This window comes from Euprymna scolopes, chromosome 44, assembly GCF_053919585.1.
Source record: "Euprymna scolopes isolate OS-2025 chromosome 44, ASM5391958v1, whole genome shotgun sequence".
In the NCBI taxonomy this organism is placed as follows: domain Eukaryota; kingdom Metazoa; phylum Mollusca; class Cephalopoda; order Sepiida; family Sepiolidae; genus Euprymna; species Euprymna scolopes.
This window is the reverse complement of record NC_136525.1, coordinates 5,456,756-5,476,550: the sequence shown is the minus strand read 5'-3', so window position 1 is coordinate 5,476,550 and position 19,795 is coordinate 5,456,756. Positions and strand designations below refer to the sequence as shown.

Genomic DNA, 19,795 nt, shown 5'->3' with positions numbered 1-19,795 from the left:
TATATATATATATATATATATATATATATATATATATATATATAGTCTAAAGAAGCTTTGAATAAAAAATGCAAAAATAAAAATAAAGAATTCAGTTTAAATTTCCCGGAAGGAAAAAAAGAAATTAACTTTAACATATTGCAGACTAAGCACCTACTTAATCCGACTTCTAAAAATTTTATAATGACAAAAGAGAATTCATTTATATGAGGATGAAGAAAAAAAATGGCCTTAACTAAAATTGTTAAATAGAAATAGACTCAGCACTTGCATAAGCCGATTTCGCAAAAGTCTTCAATTTTAAAAGAGAAACCCTTAACTAAAATTTTGTAAATAGAAAACGGGGATCATCAGCTGCTTACCATATATATATATATTTCGCAAAAGTCTTCAATTTTAAAACAGAATTTAACTACATAAGGATGAAAAGAAAAAACCTTAACTAAAATTTTGTAAATAGAAACCGGGGATCATCAGCTTCTTTCCCTTTCCATGGAGCTGTTTCAGAGATTTAAAAACAGGACAGCTGTTTAATACATGGCTCTCCAGTGGATAATACCACTTCCCCAATATATATATATATATATATATATATATATATATATATATATATATATATATATATATATAAACTAAGATGAATATACAAAATGTATAACGATTTTTTTTTCAATTTTGATTCCTTAAAAACTATTTTAACTGGTTAAAGATCCATAAAAAAACTCCAAGGATTTAAGACCCTTAGCGCCGCTCTCCGACTTTTAGCTTAGGAGAGATACAGGTTGAAAATATGGAGCCAGACAGACAGATAACCTTTTATATATGAGATTATTGTATTCCTATAAGAAATAAAACAACAAACGAATATTTTAATAGTTATAAAAAAAAAGGATGAAGGGTGATAACGTACGCACGAATATGAGATTGCCCTAGCGTATTATTAATATCAATATTTTTTCTTTATCTTTTCAGATGAGATTTGTATATAATATCACGACATGGAACGAAAAGAAGCCGGCATTATATCATGGACATTTGGCATACATAGAATTTTCAAAGTGAGTTGCATTCAGTTTTTTCTTTTGTTTGTTTTTTTGTTTGTTTTTTTTGTTTTTTGTTGTTTTTGCTGCCTGCAGATTTAGGGTTCGTAGTTTTGTTGATATTCGCACATTTGTCGACTATCTGGCTAGTTTCTAATGTGTGGAATTAATCATGTGACGTCAAATTTGACACCTTTTTTTTTTCTTTTCAATCCTTACATATGTGACGTTACATTTACCAATTCTTTTTATATAATTTTTTTTATATACGTGACGTTTGGTTATCTTTTCTTTTTTATCCTTATATACGTAACGTCACATTTGGTTATTTTGTTTTCGTTTTTATTTTTCCTTATATACGTGACGTCACATTTGGTTCTTTTTTATATACGTGACGTCGCATTTACCAATTTTTTTTACATTTTTTTTTATATACGTGATGGTTAGTTATCTTTTCTTTTTTATCCTTATATACGTGACGCTCCTCTGGTACAGGTATAGTACCGGGATGTTAAGTTTGTGGAGGAGCCCCACCATGTCTTCCTTCATCCCTAGGAGGCGGTTTTCCGGTATATCGGAAATGGCAAAGGACAGGACTCTGCCCTCAATCGCCTCCCAGGGACCTGGTATGGGTTTTATATCTGCCCCCTCTATGTATTGTCTGTACTTTGTCAGGTACAGGTCTCTATACTCTTGAGGGGACAGTTGTTTTTCTACGGTCTTCCCCCACGTAGACCCTCTTGGTGGTGTTGATGTTGGTATGGGGTCTTTGGTGGGGTTAGACCGTTTTTGCTCTTTTATGGAGGTCGCCTCTGCCTGTTTATTGGCGACGCTTCCTGCCTCCCCAGATTTCTTGGTCAGTCCTTTTGTGGGAGTGTCACATTTTTGGGGGGCGGCTCCCTTTTTAGTGTCTTTTTCGGGAGCAGCTTTTGGTCTGGCACCTCCTCCTTTTTGTGGTTGGAGTGAGATGCAACGACCGATTTTGGTTTTGCTCCCTCTTGGGGGAGTCGCCCTCCGGGGGAAGTGTTGTTAAATTTTCCCCCTCCTGGGGAGCGTTCAACGGTGTCATACCCGGGCGGTACGCCCCGTCAGCGGTTGTTTTTTCTCCTGTTGGGGATTCGTCCTCTTGGGAAGCAGTAGCCCCCTGGCTGGGGGTATCCATATTGGTGGGCCCCTGGCTGAGGGTATCCATATTGGTGGCCCCCGGGCTGAGGGTGTCCGTTTTGGGTCCCTCTTTTAAAAAATTCACTGAAAAAAGTGACGTGGAATCAGCGTCCAAAGTGGGGAGCCGACTTTGGCGCCAAAAAGAAGTGGCGCCAAAAGGCGGCAAGAGGGGAGATAGAACTGAGAGAGGGAGTGGGAAGTTAGTGGAGGGAAGAGGGAAGGTGTTTCCGACCCTCCCTCGAGGGAAGGTCGTAAATTATCAGCTCGGATCTCCCCCCCCCCCGTGGGGGAGGGGGGAGAGCAGAGAAAGAGAGACAAAGTGGGGGTGCGGACAGAACGCTACCCAACAAGCTTGTCAGGTGTTCCGGGCACGAGAATGTGTCGCCAGAACAGCACTGCCTCGCGTGGTGTATGTATCAGAACAGATACTACACTTTCATCTTGGCCAAAAAGCCAAGAAAAGGGTATTTATTTGCTCCCCCACTGAGCAAATTAGACACAAGGCTGATTTTTAATGTGAGGAGTGAAGGGGAAATGGGGCCAACTCCCCGGGGAGTAGGGGAGCTGGATAGTGACAATTGGTATGAAGAGTTGCCCCTACATTGATCAACGTCTTATATGTGTGGTTGATATTTATTTGCTCACCCACCGAGCAAATTAGGCACAAGGCCGATTTTTGATGTGAGGAGTGAAGGGGAAATCGGAACCAACTCCCCGGGGAGTAGGGGAGCTGGATAGTGACAATTGGTATGAAGGGTTGCACCTACATTGATCAAGGTCTTATATGTGGGGCTGCCCTCACATATGGTCTTTGCTTGCAGTATCTACACTTTGATCTTCGTATTTAATTTATTTCGTTTAAAGAAAAAATTACAATTAAAAAAATTTCAATATAAAATTAAAAAATTTCAAAAAGTAAAATTTCAAAAAGACAACACAAATTTAGGCACAAGACCCTATAAGATCTGGGGAGGGGAGTGTTGCAGGGTCTTTGTAACTAAAGTAAAAATTGGAGTCTTTGGCGACTTGACTCTCGACTGGCAACATTTACCACAATACCTCATTCACTCTGTGGACTCTAAACTAACTAATGAAAACCCCAGCGTTTTTGCAAAAAAAGATATATATACAATTTCTGTATGTGTGTGTGTGTGTGTGTGTGTGTGTGTGTGTGTGTGTGTGTGCAAAAGGCCAAGAAAAGCTTAAAAAGCTAAGAACAGCATCTATTAACAACAGACCTTTGATCTTAACCAAAAAGGCCAAGCAAAAAAGTGTTACGGACCGACGGAATGACTTATAGAGTCGCTTGCATGCGACTAAAAATAAAAATAAAACAAACAGATACTACACTTTGATCTTTATATTTAATTTATTTCGTTTAAAGAAAAAATTCCAATTAAAAAAATTCCAATATAAAATTAAAAAATGTCAAAAAGTAAAATCTCCAAAAGACAAAACAAATTTAGGCACAAGGCCCTATAAGATCTGGGGAGGGGAGTGTTGCAGGGTCTTTGTAACTAAAGTGAAAATTGGAGTCTTTGGCGACTTGACTCTCGACTGGCAACATTTACCACAATACCGCATTCACTCTGTGGAATCTAAACTGACTAATGAAAACCCCAGCGTTTAAGCAAAAAGTATATATTTACAATTTCTGTGTGTGTGCATTTTTTTTTTTTTTTTTAAATTAAAATAAGTGTGTGTGTGAAAAAATTTCAATTCATTGGAAAAATAAAAGTTCATTAATTTGGTAACAAATAGTTCGTGTTGGGGAGTGGGGAAAACAACCTAGAGAAAAATGATCAAATAAAAATGCCTAGTGCATTGTTAGTAAGGTCCCTCCCTGAGCTAATCTAAGTAGTTAGATCGCCTACTGTTTTCGGTGCCCCGGAAAACAAGCGGGGAGATCCCTAGTGAGGATTGGGGTGGATTCTTATCGGGTATTGGGGGGAAAAAATAAATAAAGCATCAAAAAACAGAAAAGAGGGGGTGATGGGGATGTGGTAGAAGACGACTTCCGAGTAAGGGTTGACCAGGGGTGACAAAACAAGAGAGTGGGGGTAATGGTAGGGTAGCCTCGGAAGGTTCTCTAGTGCCAAAACAAACAATCGGGGGACCGGATCTCATTTGTACCACCAGTCAAGAGTCTCTTTAATTTTCTATTGCTAACCTAGCGGGATGGGTTCCGTAGGACCCAGTACCGCGTGTGCCATGCCTATGGTGGTAACACAAATTCAAACTCGACGCCTCGTCAGATGCACAAGCTAGTGTCATGCACCGACCTCCTGTCAAAAACCACTCGAGGCAACCTCCTCCAATCGCATCTGATTTTTACTTTAAGCAGATGTTTAAAGTCGACGATCAGATCCTGATCCGGAACAGATATCCCTTCGTGGACTCGCTTGAGGCGTGTGATCCATATGACCATTCTCGCTACTGCTAGGATCGCCAGAAAACCCATTCTTTTCTCTCTAGGAGGCGGCGGATCAATATTCTCCACAAAGTATGACTTGTTGAGTTCAAGCGGGCGCGTGGCATCGATGCGAGCCATTACCTCGTTGACGTACTCTAGGAGGTTCTTAATCCTGCTGCAGCGGAAAAAAGCATGAGCGACCATTTCCTTCGTGCCTTCATCGCATCGCAGGCAATAGACCCGGGTCTCTTCTTTATGCAAGTAGAGTTCGTCAAAGAAAGGCAGTGCATTCCGGATAAGTCGCCAGGTAAGGAAAAAATTCCAATTTGGTAAGGAAGTCCCGTCCCGGCGCCCAACTCCACTGGGAGCGGATCTCTTCTAACGACATCCCTATCCGCTTAACTAGCGGTTCCTTTTTGCTACGCCCCACTAGCTCCTGATAAAGCTTGTTCCTAGACTGTTCGAGGACACTGGTCCCTGCCAACACTCTAAGTGCGGACCGGCATTCGGTGTAGAATTTTTGTTCCCCCCTCAGTCGAAGCTTGGCGGAGACCAAGGGATCAGATGAGAGATTGGAAAACGAGCTTCCAACCGCAGTGACCCATGGAATGTCTATGTGCAGTGAACGGTTCAGGAAGGCCAACCTCTCCGCGTGCTTGTGATGCAGGAGATTGGGCAGTCCCAAACCTCCGTCGCTCAGATTTCGAACACAGACCTCTCTGCAAACATAATGCTTACCCTCGTTCCACAAGAGTGAGTTGAGGTGCTCCTGTAAGCTGATTCGTTTTTTTGCAGGGAAGGGAAGTACAGACAGATGGTAAAGGATGAGCGGACAGACTTATGTAGCACACGCCTCCGCCCGACCCTTCAAGGATAATTTCCTTCGAATCCAAGTCTTGACAGAGTATTTGACCTTGGTCACCACTTCTGACCAGTTTTTCTCCAGCTGGAGACCCGGTCCGAATCACACACCGAGGATCCGGACCAGGCCGTCGGTCTAACTGAAGATGTTCGGAAGCGAATTTACTCCAGTCCAGGCACCCAACCGCAGACCTACCGACTTACTGCGATTGAAGACGGCCCCCGTAACTTCTTTGTATCGAACGAGCGCCTTGGTGACCGCTTGAATGTCCGTGTAGTCGCCTCGTCCCTTAACTTGCAGAGGAGGGGTTCCAACGCCAGGATGTACAAGAGACGACAGCGGACAACCCTGTCGCACCGACCGGGAGACGACGAATCACTCCGACATCTTACCGTTGATCTGCACTGCTACCGTCAGCCTGTCATACAGTACAAAGATCCACTTGCGGAAGTCCAGATTAAAACCGGCGGCCTCCAGCACAGATCCCTATGGTCGACCCTATCGAAAGCCTTGAACTGATCCAAACTGATCAGCGTGGCCTCGGCATCGTCTTCTGTCCCCTCTATGAGCGTGCATATCAGATGAAGATTGTCCTGAATTGATCTCCCTTTCACAGCATAGCTCTGGTCTGGTTCGATCAAGTCAGTGATGACAACCTGCAACCGATTCGCAAGAACCTTGGCCAAAATCTTTAACTGTGTTTAGCTGAGTCAAGGGCCTGAAATCGTCTAAGTCTTCCTCCCCACCATGGCGTTGACCTCAGCAATGTGATCACTCCCTTGGTCACCTGCCCAGGGATGGAACCTTGAACAAACCAATGGTTGAACATATCCTTCAGAATAGGGACCAACATGGGCGACAGCCTCAAGTAAAATTCATAGGGTAGACCATCAAGCCCCGGGGACTTATTGCAGCCGACCTGCTTTAACGCAGTAATGATCTCATGTTCCGTGACAAGACCATCACAGCTAGCCGCTTGAGGCGGGGCAAATCGGCCAAATAGCTGCCAAACTCTTCGACCCTGAATCTGGTTAGTTGGGTGAAGCACTCTGATAGATGCTTCCGAAATCCCTCGCAAATCTCCCGTGTCGACACAAGGGCGTGCCCTTCCAGGTCGTTTACTTTTCGAATGTACCCATCCGAGCCGCGCCTTAGAGCAGCCTTACGTTCAATAGCGTCTACATTAACAGCCTCGTTCGAGACTTTCATTAACCTAGCCCTAACTATCTGCCCCTCGTACCACTCGCTAGCCAAGCGGTTGAGGTCTTGTTTAGCTAGTTCTATCTCTAGGCCCCCCCCTCCACCGCCCGGGTCAGCCTATTCTCTATAGGCTTCTTGGCGTTAGCCTTATCTACTGTGAGGCTGTACTGGACTGAGAAGCGTCTAATCTTAGCTTTGAGACTAACCCACCACTTACTCCCGGTAACCGCCCCCACTAATGCCCGCTGGATTAACTCTGTAACCTTCAACCGATAGTCCTCCAGCTCCAACAAGGTGCTGTTGAACTTCCAGTATTCGGCCAGTTTAGGCTTAGAGCTTAAGCTGGTTTTATTGCATTCGGAGTAGGGGAATTTTTTGTGTTTAAGTTTCGTCGAAATTCTCTTTTGAGTTTCTGATATTGACTCATTCAACCGAAAATACGACTCTACGATAAATATCCGCTCCTCGATAGAGTACCAACTCATGATGACCTTGCAAGGGTTACTCTGGATGGTCTGAAAAAATAAAAGAGAAAATATAAAAAAATCAAGAAAGGTATGCATTTTTTTTTTTTTTTTTTTTTTAACCGTCAGCTTCTTTTGGGACACCCTGTATATACTTAGCGGCTATTTTTTACCGCCTAAAACGCAAACCTAGTTTGTTCCACAGGTTCGATTAAGTTTCAAGTCTTTAGGCAAAAAATTGGCATGGTAGTTTGGTAGGGGCCGCTCAGCACACAGGCAAGATCACTTATGTAGATATTTCATAAATATTTGAAAGTGGGAAGTGCAAATCAATTTGCGTTTTGAATATTTGAATTTTTTCCCCCCAACTGGGTGACTACTTAGTACTTAAACAGAAAATTGAAGACCACTAGATCAACGAGTCAAACGAGCTGGAACAAAGGAAGCAGGTAATAAATAAGACAATTCTCAGGGACACATTCTATAATAGTACTTATAGAAGAGACTGAGACTAGTTACATCGTGTCTGTTTGTGAGGGAGATAGGGGATGCAGAGACAATAAAAGGGTGGGGCCAATTAAGTAGCATATGCAATTCCAAAATGGGGAGGAGATTCACCAAATATGAGGTCTGATTATAGTCTCATGTGTGAGAAGGAATAGTTAATAGCGATGGGAGGGGATGGGGGAGAACCGACTTTATGAGAAGCAGTAGGAGCAATGGATATGATTGATGAACTTCAAGAAAAGTAAATATTTATGTCTGCATTTTTTGTTTATTTAATTGGATTTGTCTCAAGTTTATAGTTTGATAGCTTTCCTCCCAACATAACTTACAGTTTACATTTTCTCCCAGCTATCTCCCCCCCTCCCCATATATATATATATATATGTATATATATATATATATATTTGAAAAAAAATTTTCGGTGAGAAACGGCTAATCTGTTTGGATAGATAAAGTTATTTTCTTATAAATAAATAATATATATATATATATATATATATATATATATATATATATATATACATATATATATATAACTACTTCATTTACTCACATAAATTTAATATACGAAAGTATAGATTTATGCGTAAACTTTAAGTATTTACTTCAAAAGTGCTCAATACATAGGTAGAGCTAGTTAGTAATTTATAAAATATATATGGCGATTAAGCTACACTGAATATTCTACGTTTCATCCACTATAGGATTCGTCAGGCTTATGCGCGAATTCTGTCGTTGCTTCTTTTTTTTATACATGTTGAGGATTTCTCAACACATATAAAAACAAGAAGCAACCACAGAATTTGCGCATAAGCCTGACGAATCCTATAGTGGATGAAACGCAGAATATTCAGTGTAGCTTAATCGCCATATATATTTTATAAATTACTATATATATATATATATATATATATATATATAAGAGTAGGTAGTAGTTTGCTTGAAGCATTGTTGGTAAAGAAATATATAGAATTTATTTTTTAAAAGCCAAAGACAATGCGGAGAAATTCTCCGCATTGTCTTTGGCTTTAAAAAAAAAAATTATATATATATATATATATAGAAAGCAGCATGAATCCGCAATTCCTGCCGGATTACAACAAGAATTCAAAGGCACAATCTGTTTTTTCTGTCTAAAGCCAGTATTGCTGCAATATCTCTGTTTTCGTCTCTAATTCAATAAGCGTTTTGACAAGACTCTCAAAGGTGCATAATGAAGTCCCACCACAAACAACACCGAATACTGGCAAGTCTCCCTGTCACCTCTGTGAACGATTTTGCAAGAATATAGCTGGTTTGAAGAGCCATCTACGTGTACATGGATGCTCTGCATCAATCTGAAGAGATGGCAAGCTTCTGCCAATCATCGTGTGTGTATATATAAGTGTTGGAGCGATTAAAGGGAATCTGAAACAATGGAAGTTTTGGGGGTATCGGAAACAGGAAAATTCGAGCTTAATTTCCAATTCTGAAAATGATTTTTATTTCCTCGTTTATTTATTTTTGTTTAAAACTGAATTTCCTGCAGCTGGTCCAAGCGAAAAATATGAATTTGTGGAGATTTCATCAAAATAAATAATACAAAAAAAGGAAAACATTAAGTTTTTTTTAATTAAAAAGAAAAATTTATCTCCATTTCAAAGTAGATTCCCTGCTGTCCCCACCACAACAAAAAATATAATTCTTTGTTTTAGGCGATTGTAGAATCGGAATCGGGTGGGGGGGAAATACTGGAATCATCCCAACACTAATATATATATATATATATATATATATATGTATATATGCATACATGATGATTGCAACGTCTTGTCAGACGAGTGCCACTCCTTCAGACACTTAAAGTCCATGAGCCCAAAAATGACCTCCATCGCCACAGGACCATTTTAATAGACAAATGCCTGAGGGAGTATCTATACACAGATGATGTTATAGAGTCTTAGCTTTGTACGACAGCTAAGTCTCTCTCTCGGTTCAAAATGCTTAGATCCAGCAACAAGCAAGAGCAAGATAGCCAGCAACAAGTTAAACTGCAGACCAGCTTAATGCGAGTACTGGTCTCAGAGATTTGCTTCTCCTAGAAAGGTTGCCTTCACCACGGCTTATGGGAGCCCTCTCCACCCCAACACACACATACATACACACAAACTCACATGGTGCTAGTTGGCCGTTGACCCCAAAAAAGGGTTTATTCGCCCTTTGGAAGGTCTTGATTTTAATCCTTTAGGGAGACTAGCCACCCTCCTCACCAAACAAGTCTGGTGGGGGAAACCAGTTTAGTTGCAGGTGACCCGACCATGAGGCAGGTAGTACTGGGTTACATGGTACCAGTAGCAACATGACCTGTGTGTGTATAATATATATATATATATATATATATATATATATATATATATATATATATATATATATATATATATATATATATATTTTTGGAGTATTCAGTCGAACAATAAATTTTGATTGTAAAGTTCAACTTAGTTTTAATTTTCTTTCTCATATATATATATATATATATATATATATATATATATATATATATAGAAATTTTTTCCTCGCATAGAAACAACATGGCTGACGAGAGCCTAACATCATTTACGTTTTACCATTAACTGGTCCCCTTTATGTTGGGCTTGAAACCGACGGTACCAATGTTTTTGTGAACTTCTGTACTATTAAATAAATATTAAGCTCTTATATCGAAAAAGTTTTTCGTTGTAACCGAGCACTTTGTTGGAATTCTTTCCCCAAAAAACAGTAAACAAACAATATATATATATATATATATATATATATATATATATATATATATATATATATAAACAGCGTAATTTTTTTTCATCTTGTTTTCAGTCTTTACTTCAGTTCTCGATCCTAAGTAGCGCTAGGTAGTAAGTTATGAAAATATACACGTCAATTAAGCATGGCATGATTGCCATATATATTTCCATAACTTAACGATATACATAGTAGCAGGGGAACCCGACGTTGCTCGGGATTGAATGATGGTCAACAAATGTTTCACACTCCCATATTTTTATTTGTCGTCAAAATCGGTGAAATCACCCATTTTTTTTTTTATTTATTTATTTTTTTATTTATTTATTTTTTTTAATTTATTTATTTATTTTTTATTTATTTATTTATTTCAATCAAATCGTTGGGGACCCATCGCAGTACACTTGGAGGAAACTTGTACATGACTCCCTCCTCCCCTAATGACTTAGTCCAGAATACATTGTAGTCGATATTGCACTGTAGAGAATCTACTGTTGATTTTATAAAATTATTTTTTATTTATAATGGCTTGAATTAAAGTTCAAAATGCAACAGTCAAGTATCATGGTTTAGTTGTGCTTTAGACAGGGATATTCATTTCGGACGCTCTCCTGTCTTATTAAAAGAAGGAGCTGTTGACTTTATGGACTCGTTTTTACACATTCACTTGAATTAGAGTTAAACGTAAAAAAAGTCAAGTATTATGGTTTAATTGTGCCCCTCAAAGAAACATTCCTTTCGAATGTGCCCTTGTCTTAAAATAAACTGTAGATTTTTTTTTTATATCTGCTTTGCCTTTCTGCTTGTGCGATATTCAGTGATGGGACGATTCCAGTATTTTTCCTGATTCCTGCTGTTTATAAATCTGTAAATATTTAACTATTTTTTATTTATTATTATTATTATTATTATTATTATTATTATTATTATTATTACTGTAAATAACACGTTAAATGTGAAGATATTTTCTCAAACGTAAAAACACACTTGTGTGAGGGGTGGGGCGCGGGGGGTGGGGTCTAATCTATAGATTTTATTTAGATTTGCTGGTAATTTAAAATCAAAAAATATTTATTTTATTATTACTACCAGCAGTGGAATATTTTGTTTTTAAACAAAAAAAAAAAAAAAAAAAAAGGATAATTAAAGGAATCGTTTTTGGTATCGGAAAATAGACATAAATGTTTCCAATTCTGATAACCCCAAAAGATTCGATATTTCTGATTCTCGATTCCGATTAATCATCCCAATACTCGCGGTGTTAAGACTTCTCAAATGCATTTGCAATGTTAGCTTGTATAAAGGTGTTTTCTTTCGTCAAAGTCGGACTTCTTTAATCTTTTTTCTTTTTTTTTTTTTGATTGTCGATTTGCAATACTTATCAGACGCATTCCGATACAAAACCTACGTAAGAACACTCCAAGACACATCGAGTGTGAATTAAAAAAAAATAGTCCCAGCCGTTTCCGAGTCCATGGGGAACTCTCTCTCTCTCTCTCTCTCTCTCTCTCTCTCTCTCTCTCTCTCTCTCTCTCTCTCTCTCACACACAGTTCTATTTTATATAATAGAGATGAAGTTATTACGCGATGGAAGCAGATTTGTGTATGGACATTAAACTTGTGATCATGATCGTCATCAGAATCCTCTTCATCTTAATCATCCTCATCTTTCCATGGTTTGAGCTGATGCTATTTACACAGCTAGGGGAGCTAGTTTTAAGAGTTTTCAATTGGCATATAAGAGCTGATCGTTTTATTTTCCATCCTATATTTAGACAATGTGGTACGAATTTTATGTGTTTTCAGCGTGGACGTCATCCGCTGATATATATTTAGTCTTTAATTTTCTTGGCGATAACATTGGCTGTTAAAGATGTATTAATTCAAGGGGAGATTATCATCATACGAAAAGATATAAATAGAATCATTTTTTTTTCTTTTTTGTTTTGTTTCCTACATTTTTAACATGGTCTCCCCCCCTTTTTTCATAGTTTTTCTCTATTTTACATTGTTTTTTTTTTAAAATGTTTTCTTTTTTTTTTACATGATTTGTTTTTAACTTTCCTTTTTCTGTTTCTTTACGTAGTGTATCTTTTTCTTTGTGTAGTGTTTCTTTTTCTTTGCATAGTGTTTCTTTTTCTTTACATAGTGTTTCTTTTTCTTTGCGTAGTGTATCTTTTTCTTTATGTAGTGTTTGTTTTTCTTTGTGTAGTTTGTTTTTCTTTGTGTAGTGTTTGTTTTTCTTTGTGTAGTGTTTCTTTTTCTTTGTGTAGTGTTTCTTTTTCTTTACATAGTGTTTCTTTTTCTTTACATAGTGTTTCTTTTTCTTTGCGTAGTGTATCTTTTTCTTTATGTAGTGTTTGTTTTTCTTTGTGTAGTGTTTCTTTTTCTTTGTGTAGTGTTTCTTTTTCTTTACATAGTGTTTCTTTTTCTTTACATAGTGTTTCTTTTTCTTTGCGTAGTGTATCTTTTTCTTTATGTAGTGTTTGTTTTTCTTTATGTAGTGTTTGTTTTTCTTTGTGTAGTGTTTCTTTTTCTTTGTGTAGTGTTTCTTTTTCTTTGTGTAGTGTTTCTTTTTCTTTACATAGTGTTCTTTTTCTTTACATAGTGTTTCTTTTTCTTTGCGTAGTGTATCTTTTTCTTTATGTAGTGTTTGTTTTTCTTTATGTAGTGTTTGTTTTTCTTTGTGTAGTGTTTGTTTTTCTTTGTGTAGTGTTTCTTTTTCTTTGTGTAGTGTTTCTTTTTCTTTGTGTAGTGTTTCTTTTTCTTTGTGTAGTGTTTCTTTTTCTTTGTGTAGTGTTTCTTTTTCTTTACATAGTGTTTCTTTTTCTTTACATAGTGTTTCTTTTTCTTTGCGTAGTGTTTGTTTTTCTTTATGTAGTGTTTGTTTTTCTTTATGTAGTGTTTGTTTTTCTTTATGTAGTGTTTGTTTTTCTTTATGTAGTGTTTGTTTTTCTTTGTGTAGTGTTTCTTTTTCTTTGTGTAGTGTTTCTTTTTCTTTGTGTAGTGTTTCTTTTTCTTTACATAGTGTTTCTTTTTCTTTACATAGTGTTTCTTTTTCTTTGTGTAGTGTTTGTTTTTCTTTGTGTAGTGTTTCTTTTTCTTTGCGTAACGTTTCTTTTTCTTTACGTAGTGTTTCTTTTTCTTCTTTTTTTACTATAGTTTTTCTGGTTCTTTCTTCGTTTTTTTTCCTTTTTTCCTTCATCTTTTTTGTATCCTTTTTTTTTAGTTTTTCCTTCGTTTATCTTTTTGTTTATTTTTAAATAGTTTTTTTCCCCTTTTAATTTATTGATTTTTTTCTTAATATAGTTTTTTTTACAGTTTTTCTTTCTTTTTTCTGAAGTAGTTTCATTATTTTATTTCACATTGATTTTTTAAAATTGTTTTCCTTTTCTTTTTACGTTGCTTTTTACGTCATATTTTTCTTTTTACATTTTTTTTTTTCGATTTGTGTTTTTTCTTTTTACGTCGTTCTTTTTATGTCGTTTTTTATGTCAGTTTTTTTTGTTTTACGTCATTTATTTTGTTTTACGTTATTTTTTTGTTTTATGTAGCTTTTTTTTCGTTTTACGTTGATATTTTCTTTTTACGTCTTTTTTTTTTCGTTTCTTACATTATTTTTTTTGTCGATTTGGCGTCGTTTTCTTTGGGTCCTTATTTTCTTTTTCTTTATTTTTATGTGGCTTCTTTTTACTGCTTTTCTCATTTTTAGGTCGTTTTTTTTTTCGCCTTCATTTCAAGATATTCAGTTTTTTTCTTCATTTCAACATATTCTGTTTTTTTTCGCCTTCATTTCAAGATATTCTGTTTTTTTTCTTCATTTCAAGATATTCTGTTTTTTTTCTTCATTTCAAGATATTCTGTTTTTTTTTCTTCATTTCAAGATATTCTGTTTTTTTTTCTTCATTTCAAGATATTCTGTTTTTTTTTCTTCATTTCAAGATATTCTGTTTTTTCTTCATTTCAAGATATTCTGTTTTTTCTTCATTTCAAGATATTCTGTTTTTTCTTCATTTCAAGATATTCTGTTTTTTCTTCATTTCAAGATATTCTTTTTTTTCTTCATTTCAAGATATTCTGTTTTTTTTCTTCATTTCAAGATATTCTTTTTTTTCTTCATTTCAAGATATTCTTTTTTTTCTTCATTTCAAGATATTCTGTTTTTTCTTCATTTCAAGATATTCTGTTTTTTCTTCATTTCAAGATATTCTTTTTTTTCTTCATTTCAAGATATTCTGTTTTTTCTTCATTTCAAGATATTCTGTTTTTTCTTCATTTCAAGATATTCTGTTTTTTTTCTTCATTTCAAGATATTCTGTTTTTTTTTCTTCATTTCAAGATATTCTGGTTTTTTTTCTTCATTTCAAGATATTCTGTTTTTTTTTCTTCATTTCAAGATATTCTGTTTTTTTTTCTTCATTTCAAGATATTCTGTTTTTTCTTCATTTCAAGATATTCTGTTTTTTCTTCATTTCAAGATATTCTGTTTTTTCTTCATTTCAAGATATTCTTTTTTTTCTTCATTTCAAGATATTCTTTTTTTTCTTCATTTCAAGATATTCTGTTTTTTCTTCATTTCAAGATATTCTGTTTTTTTTTCTTCATTTCAAGATATTCTGTTTTTTCTTCATTTCAAGATATTCTGTTTTTTCTTCATTTCAAGATATTCTGTTTTTTCTTCATTTCAAGATATTCTGTTTTTTCTTCATTTCAAGATATTCTGTTTTTTCTTCATTTCAAGATATTCTGTTTTTTCTTCATTTCAAGATATTCTGTTTTTTATTTCATTTCAAGATATTCTGTTTTTTTTCTTCATTTCAAGATATTCTGTTTTTTTTCTTCATTTCAAGATATTCTGTTTTTTTTCTTCATTTCAAGATATTCTGTTTTTTCTTCATTTCAAGATATTCTGTTTTTTCTTCATTTCAAGATATTCTGTTTTTTCTTCATTTCAAGATATTCTGTTTTTTCTTCATTTCAAGATATTCTGTTTTTTCTTCATTTCAAGATATTCTGTTTTTTCTTCATTTCAAGATATTCTGTTTTTTCTTCATTTCAAGATATTCTGGGTTTTTTTTTCATTATTTAAACATGTTTTTTTTTTCATTATTTAAACATTGTTTTTTTTTCATTATTTAAACATGTTTTTTTTTCTTAATTTTGAGATATTTGTTTTTCTTCATTTCAAGATATTCTGTTTTTTTTATTATTTAACCATTGTTTTTTTTTCATTATTTAACCATTGTTTTTTTTCATTATTTAAACATGTTTTTTTCTTCATTTAAACATGTTTTTTTCTTCATTTAAACATGCTTTTTTTCTTCATTTTGAGATATTCTGTTTTTTTCTTCATTTTGAGATATTCGGTTTTTTCCTTCATTTTGAGATATTCTGTTTTTTTCTTCATTTCAAGATATTCTGTTTTATTTTTTGTTCTTCATTTCGACATATCCTGTTTTTTTTTTCTCTTTTTAATTTTTATCGTTATTTTTTGTTTGCTTCATTTTCATCCTCCTCCCAGTTTTTTTTATTGTTAATTTGTTTTTATGTTTTTACTTTTATACAATTCTACACCTGTTCCACCTTCGTCAACTCGAACATTTTGTTTATAAAAATCCTCAAAACCAAAACCGGTTTTCTTTTTTTTTCCCTTTGTCCCCATTTGCCCTTAACCCCTTATGTTTTCCAATGTTTTGTGCCCAAAATTCGCTAGATCATGTGTATATGTGTAACACACTCACACGCACACACACATTATATATATATATATATATATATATATATATATATATATATATATATATATATATATATATATATACATAATTTAAAATTATATACAGGGTGACCCAAAAAACAAAACAAAAGCTAAATGGAGGCCATCTAGAACATATGCTGTAGAACGGAGAAAAAAAAAGGCCAAAGACCCTAGTGTTTTGATGTGATGTTTTGAATATAATAAACTAGTTATTAGCAAAGTTTCATTTCATTTGGACAAAACACTAAGAAACGGGGCCTAATTAGAGTCGGGGCCCTTTTTTGGGCGTCACCCTGTGTGTATATATATATATATATATATATATATATATATATAGCAAAAATCCAGAAAAACGGATTATGCTAGTTAATATAACGCGAAAGTACCCAACCACAAAAAAAAAAAATAAAAAAAAATGCATTTGTGTGTGTGTAGTTTTGTTTTATATTAGAGTTGGGACCCGTTTTTTTTTTTTTTTTTGTTGGGGGGGGGGGGGGGCGTTTACCCTGTGTGTGTGTATGTATATATATATATATATATATATATATATATATATATATATATATATTATGGGAATAATGGAAAGAGTATTCCAACGAAATAGAGCAATAAAAGGGGGGGGGGAATGAGTTATGTGTTTATCAACTGTGTCTGTATTTCATTCATCCAGAGGAAGTCTCGAAATAAAGTCGAAGCGTTGATGAACACATAACTCGTTTTGTTCCTTTTTATTTCTCTATTTCTCAAGGGGCTACTAATTTGGACGATGAAGATGTTGGTTTGTGTTGCATGTGAACTTTGGGAAGAGAATTCCAAAGTCTAGTCGTTCTAGAGAAGAAGAGTTTCTGACGTCTAGGGTCCTCAACAGTGAAGGGGTGTGATTTTGTTGCTAATAGGGTTTGTCGAAGGGGCATGTTTTTACTTTTTTCTTCATTGAGTCTGGATTTCATTTTATAATTTCCTTTTAATAATTTTATAATTTCCTTTTAATAAGCTCGATTTTAGCTCTGTTGAGCGAGCTTCGAAACCGGTCAGGCAGGCGGTCAGCTGACACATTCATTTTTATTTTTTAATTCCACAATCTAAAATAATGTTTTCGAACACGTTTAAATTTAGTCTTTACATAGCCATGATAAAATTTTGTACCCCGCAAAAAATATTTAAATATATATATATATATATTTATTTATAAATCAAACTGTACAACTATATATATATATATATATATATATATATATATATATATATATATATATATATATATTCAATAAATATTTTTACTCGCTGTGTGTGGTGGCGTACTTATCGCAAAGTTTATATCACCTAAATTAAAAAAAAAAAAAAAAGAAAATGAACGAAACGATAAACCTAACCCAAACTTCGCATCTGTCTTGCGTTGATTCGCGCAAGTAAACGGAATTTGTTGAGATCACAAATAAACAGAGAAACGCAACCAGCTGCGTTGAAAACGAAACAAACAAAAAATAGTACCCCCCCCCCAACTCCGTCCCAAGAAGGTGCTTAAGACACAAAGGTGCGTGTGTGTGTGTGTGTGTTTGTGTGTGTGTGTGTGTGTGTGTGTGTGTGTGTTATGCGTAAACCGGGCGGCCAGTTGCCGCGCACGTGGTTCAACAAATTATTCGAAATTGGCTGACAATAAAACGGGACGAACGCTCGACTAGCTATAGAATCGGAATGCCCCCATGGTGCGATTGTTCTACGTGGATAGAGTGCCCTTTTGCCTCCCTTCTGTATCAAGAGACAATGGATACCCCCTGTAAAAGTGCTTGCGTGTGTAATTGCGAAGCAAAGGTTGCGTATTCTCCAGCCACACTTCTTCTGTGTCGTCATTGCCTTATTGCAGTGACAAGACTGGGTACAATGCCGAGATAAGCTGAAACCACATAAAGCACTCGGTGGTCCCAAACTGTCACTCGTTTTAATATTGACCAGGCTCAACGTTGCTTAACTGTCTCCCCCTCCCCCAATTAACAAAGATTAAATCATTCCTGTAATCTGGTCTTTGTTGATTGCGGTGTAATGTTCTAGGAGGTCCACCCTCTCCGGCTTTGCCTCCTCATTTTGAGAAAAGTAGTTAGTTTATTGCTGATCTCCTGAGGTGCCCTTACCGGAGAACGCTGACTTCTCAACCCCACTTTTCCACCCTGGTGTCACAGTTCTTGCAGAGAGAAAGAGAAAAAGAGAGAGAAACTCTAACGGGAACCGGTGTTAGGGTGCTTGTGATGTCTCTTTAAAAATGGACCCAAACAAATATGGGGGGTGGGGGGTCAGTGGCACAAAATGGAAAATTACGATCGTTTTTAAATAAGGCGTTATACCCCTTCCACCAATATTTTAAAAATCAATGTTTATTAAAGGAAAATCGATTCTTTTTCGTTATAAATCGAAATATTGAATTTCAAGTTAAATCAATGGTATCTATTTGTAACTTTATATATAGGGGATTCGGGGGTTGTGGAACAAAATCGGTTTAGTTTTTAACCGGTAAAAATTGTTGCAAACTGAAAGAAAAAGAGAGAATGGGGCTATGCAAGGCAGTTGACAAAAATGTAGAAAGAACACTTTGAATATCACTAAGAGCGAAATAACCTTCCTTTAAGATCTGTTCGCATGTCACCCGAAGATTTAAATAAGATAGGTGAAATAAATAATTAGTTGTTCTCCCCCCCCCCTCTCTCATCTCTCTCTCTCTCTCTGCGAGTCAGTTATCTTTAGAAATTAAACAAAATCGTTCAAAAGCTATAGAGTATAAAGAATTATTAATGAAAAGTTTTTAAAGACAATTAGCAAAAAATTGAGTTTTGCTAAATTGATTTAAGATTTTCAAAGTCTCCAGAAAAATACTTTCCTTGTTACGATTCGAACACTCCGGTTTCCCCCCCCTCTCTCTCTCTCTCTCTCTCTCTCTCAGTTATCTCCAGCAACAAAATCGTTCAAAAACTTTCAGTGGACGTCTCTGTATATCTTTTCCGCATAAAAAGAAGTTTTGTCTAGCTAAACTGATGAGACAGACATTGAAAGAGGAGAGAAAAGGCCACGAATTAAGGCACGTCACACGCACGCATATGCATAATGAACATTTGGGAATCCGCAATACACGAACTAGCAAAAGACGTGCGTATACAGACATTTTATTTACCATTGAAAACATTACAATGTTGCTGAGCACTTATATCCGTTGCGCCAGGGATCATCGTGACACTCTTCTGGTGGATGAACAGTCATTTGGGATCCATATAAAAGACCCCCCACGAATAACGACAGACTTTTTTAGTAACGAAAAACGTTACATTTTTTATGGCCGAAAACAACAACAACAAAAACTCATCATGCCTGACCCCCACCCCCAGGTCATCTTCATCATCATCATCATCATCATCATGATCTAATGAAGCAAAGGTGTCTGTTGCGCACTTGTAGGAGTTCATTGATCAAACACGACACCCTAAATCCTAAGTCTCTAATCAGTTGACCTGTGAGACTGCATGTCTGGCGGTAATTAGCAATTTGTCAGTGGAGATCGCTTTTGATTTTTAAGGAAATCATCGATCCAAACCAAATCGAATGGAATCGATTCGTCCGTCATGA

General features: G+C 35.7%; 1 protein-coding gene across 1 annotated transcript in view; it reads left to right on the top strand.

Moving 5' to 3' along the window:
• LOC145268654 (heparan sulfate 2-O-sulfotransferase 1-like) overlaps nucleotides 1-19,795 on the top strand; it is a 303,656-nt gene that overhangs the window by 250,274 nt on the left and 33,587 nt on the right. Inside the window, exon 4 of the mRNA XM_080124139.1 lies at nucleotides 973-1,058. Coding sequence (XP_079980265.1) covers nucleotides 973-1,058 — 86 coding nt within the window. The remainder of the gene's footprint in view (nucleotides 1-972; nucleotides 1,059-19,795) is intronic.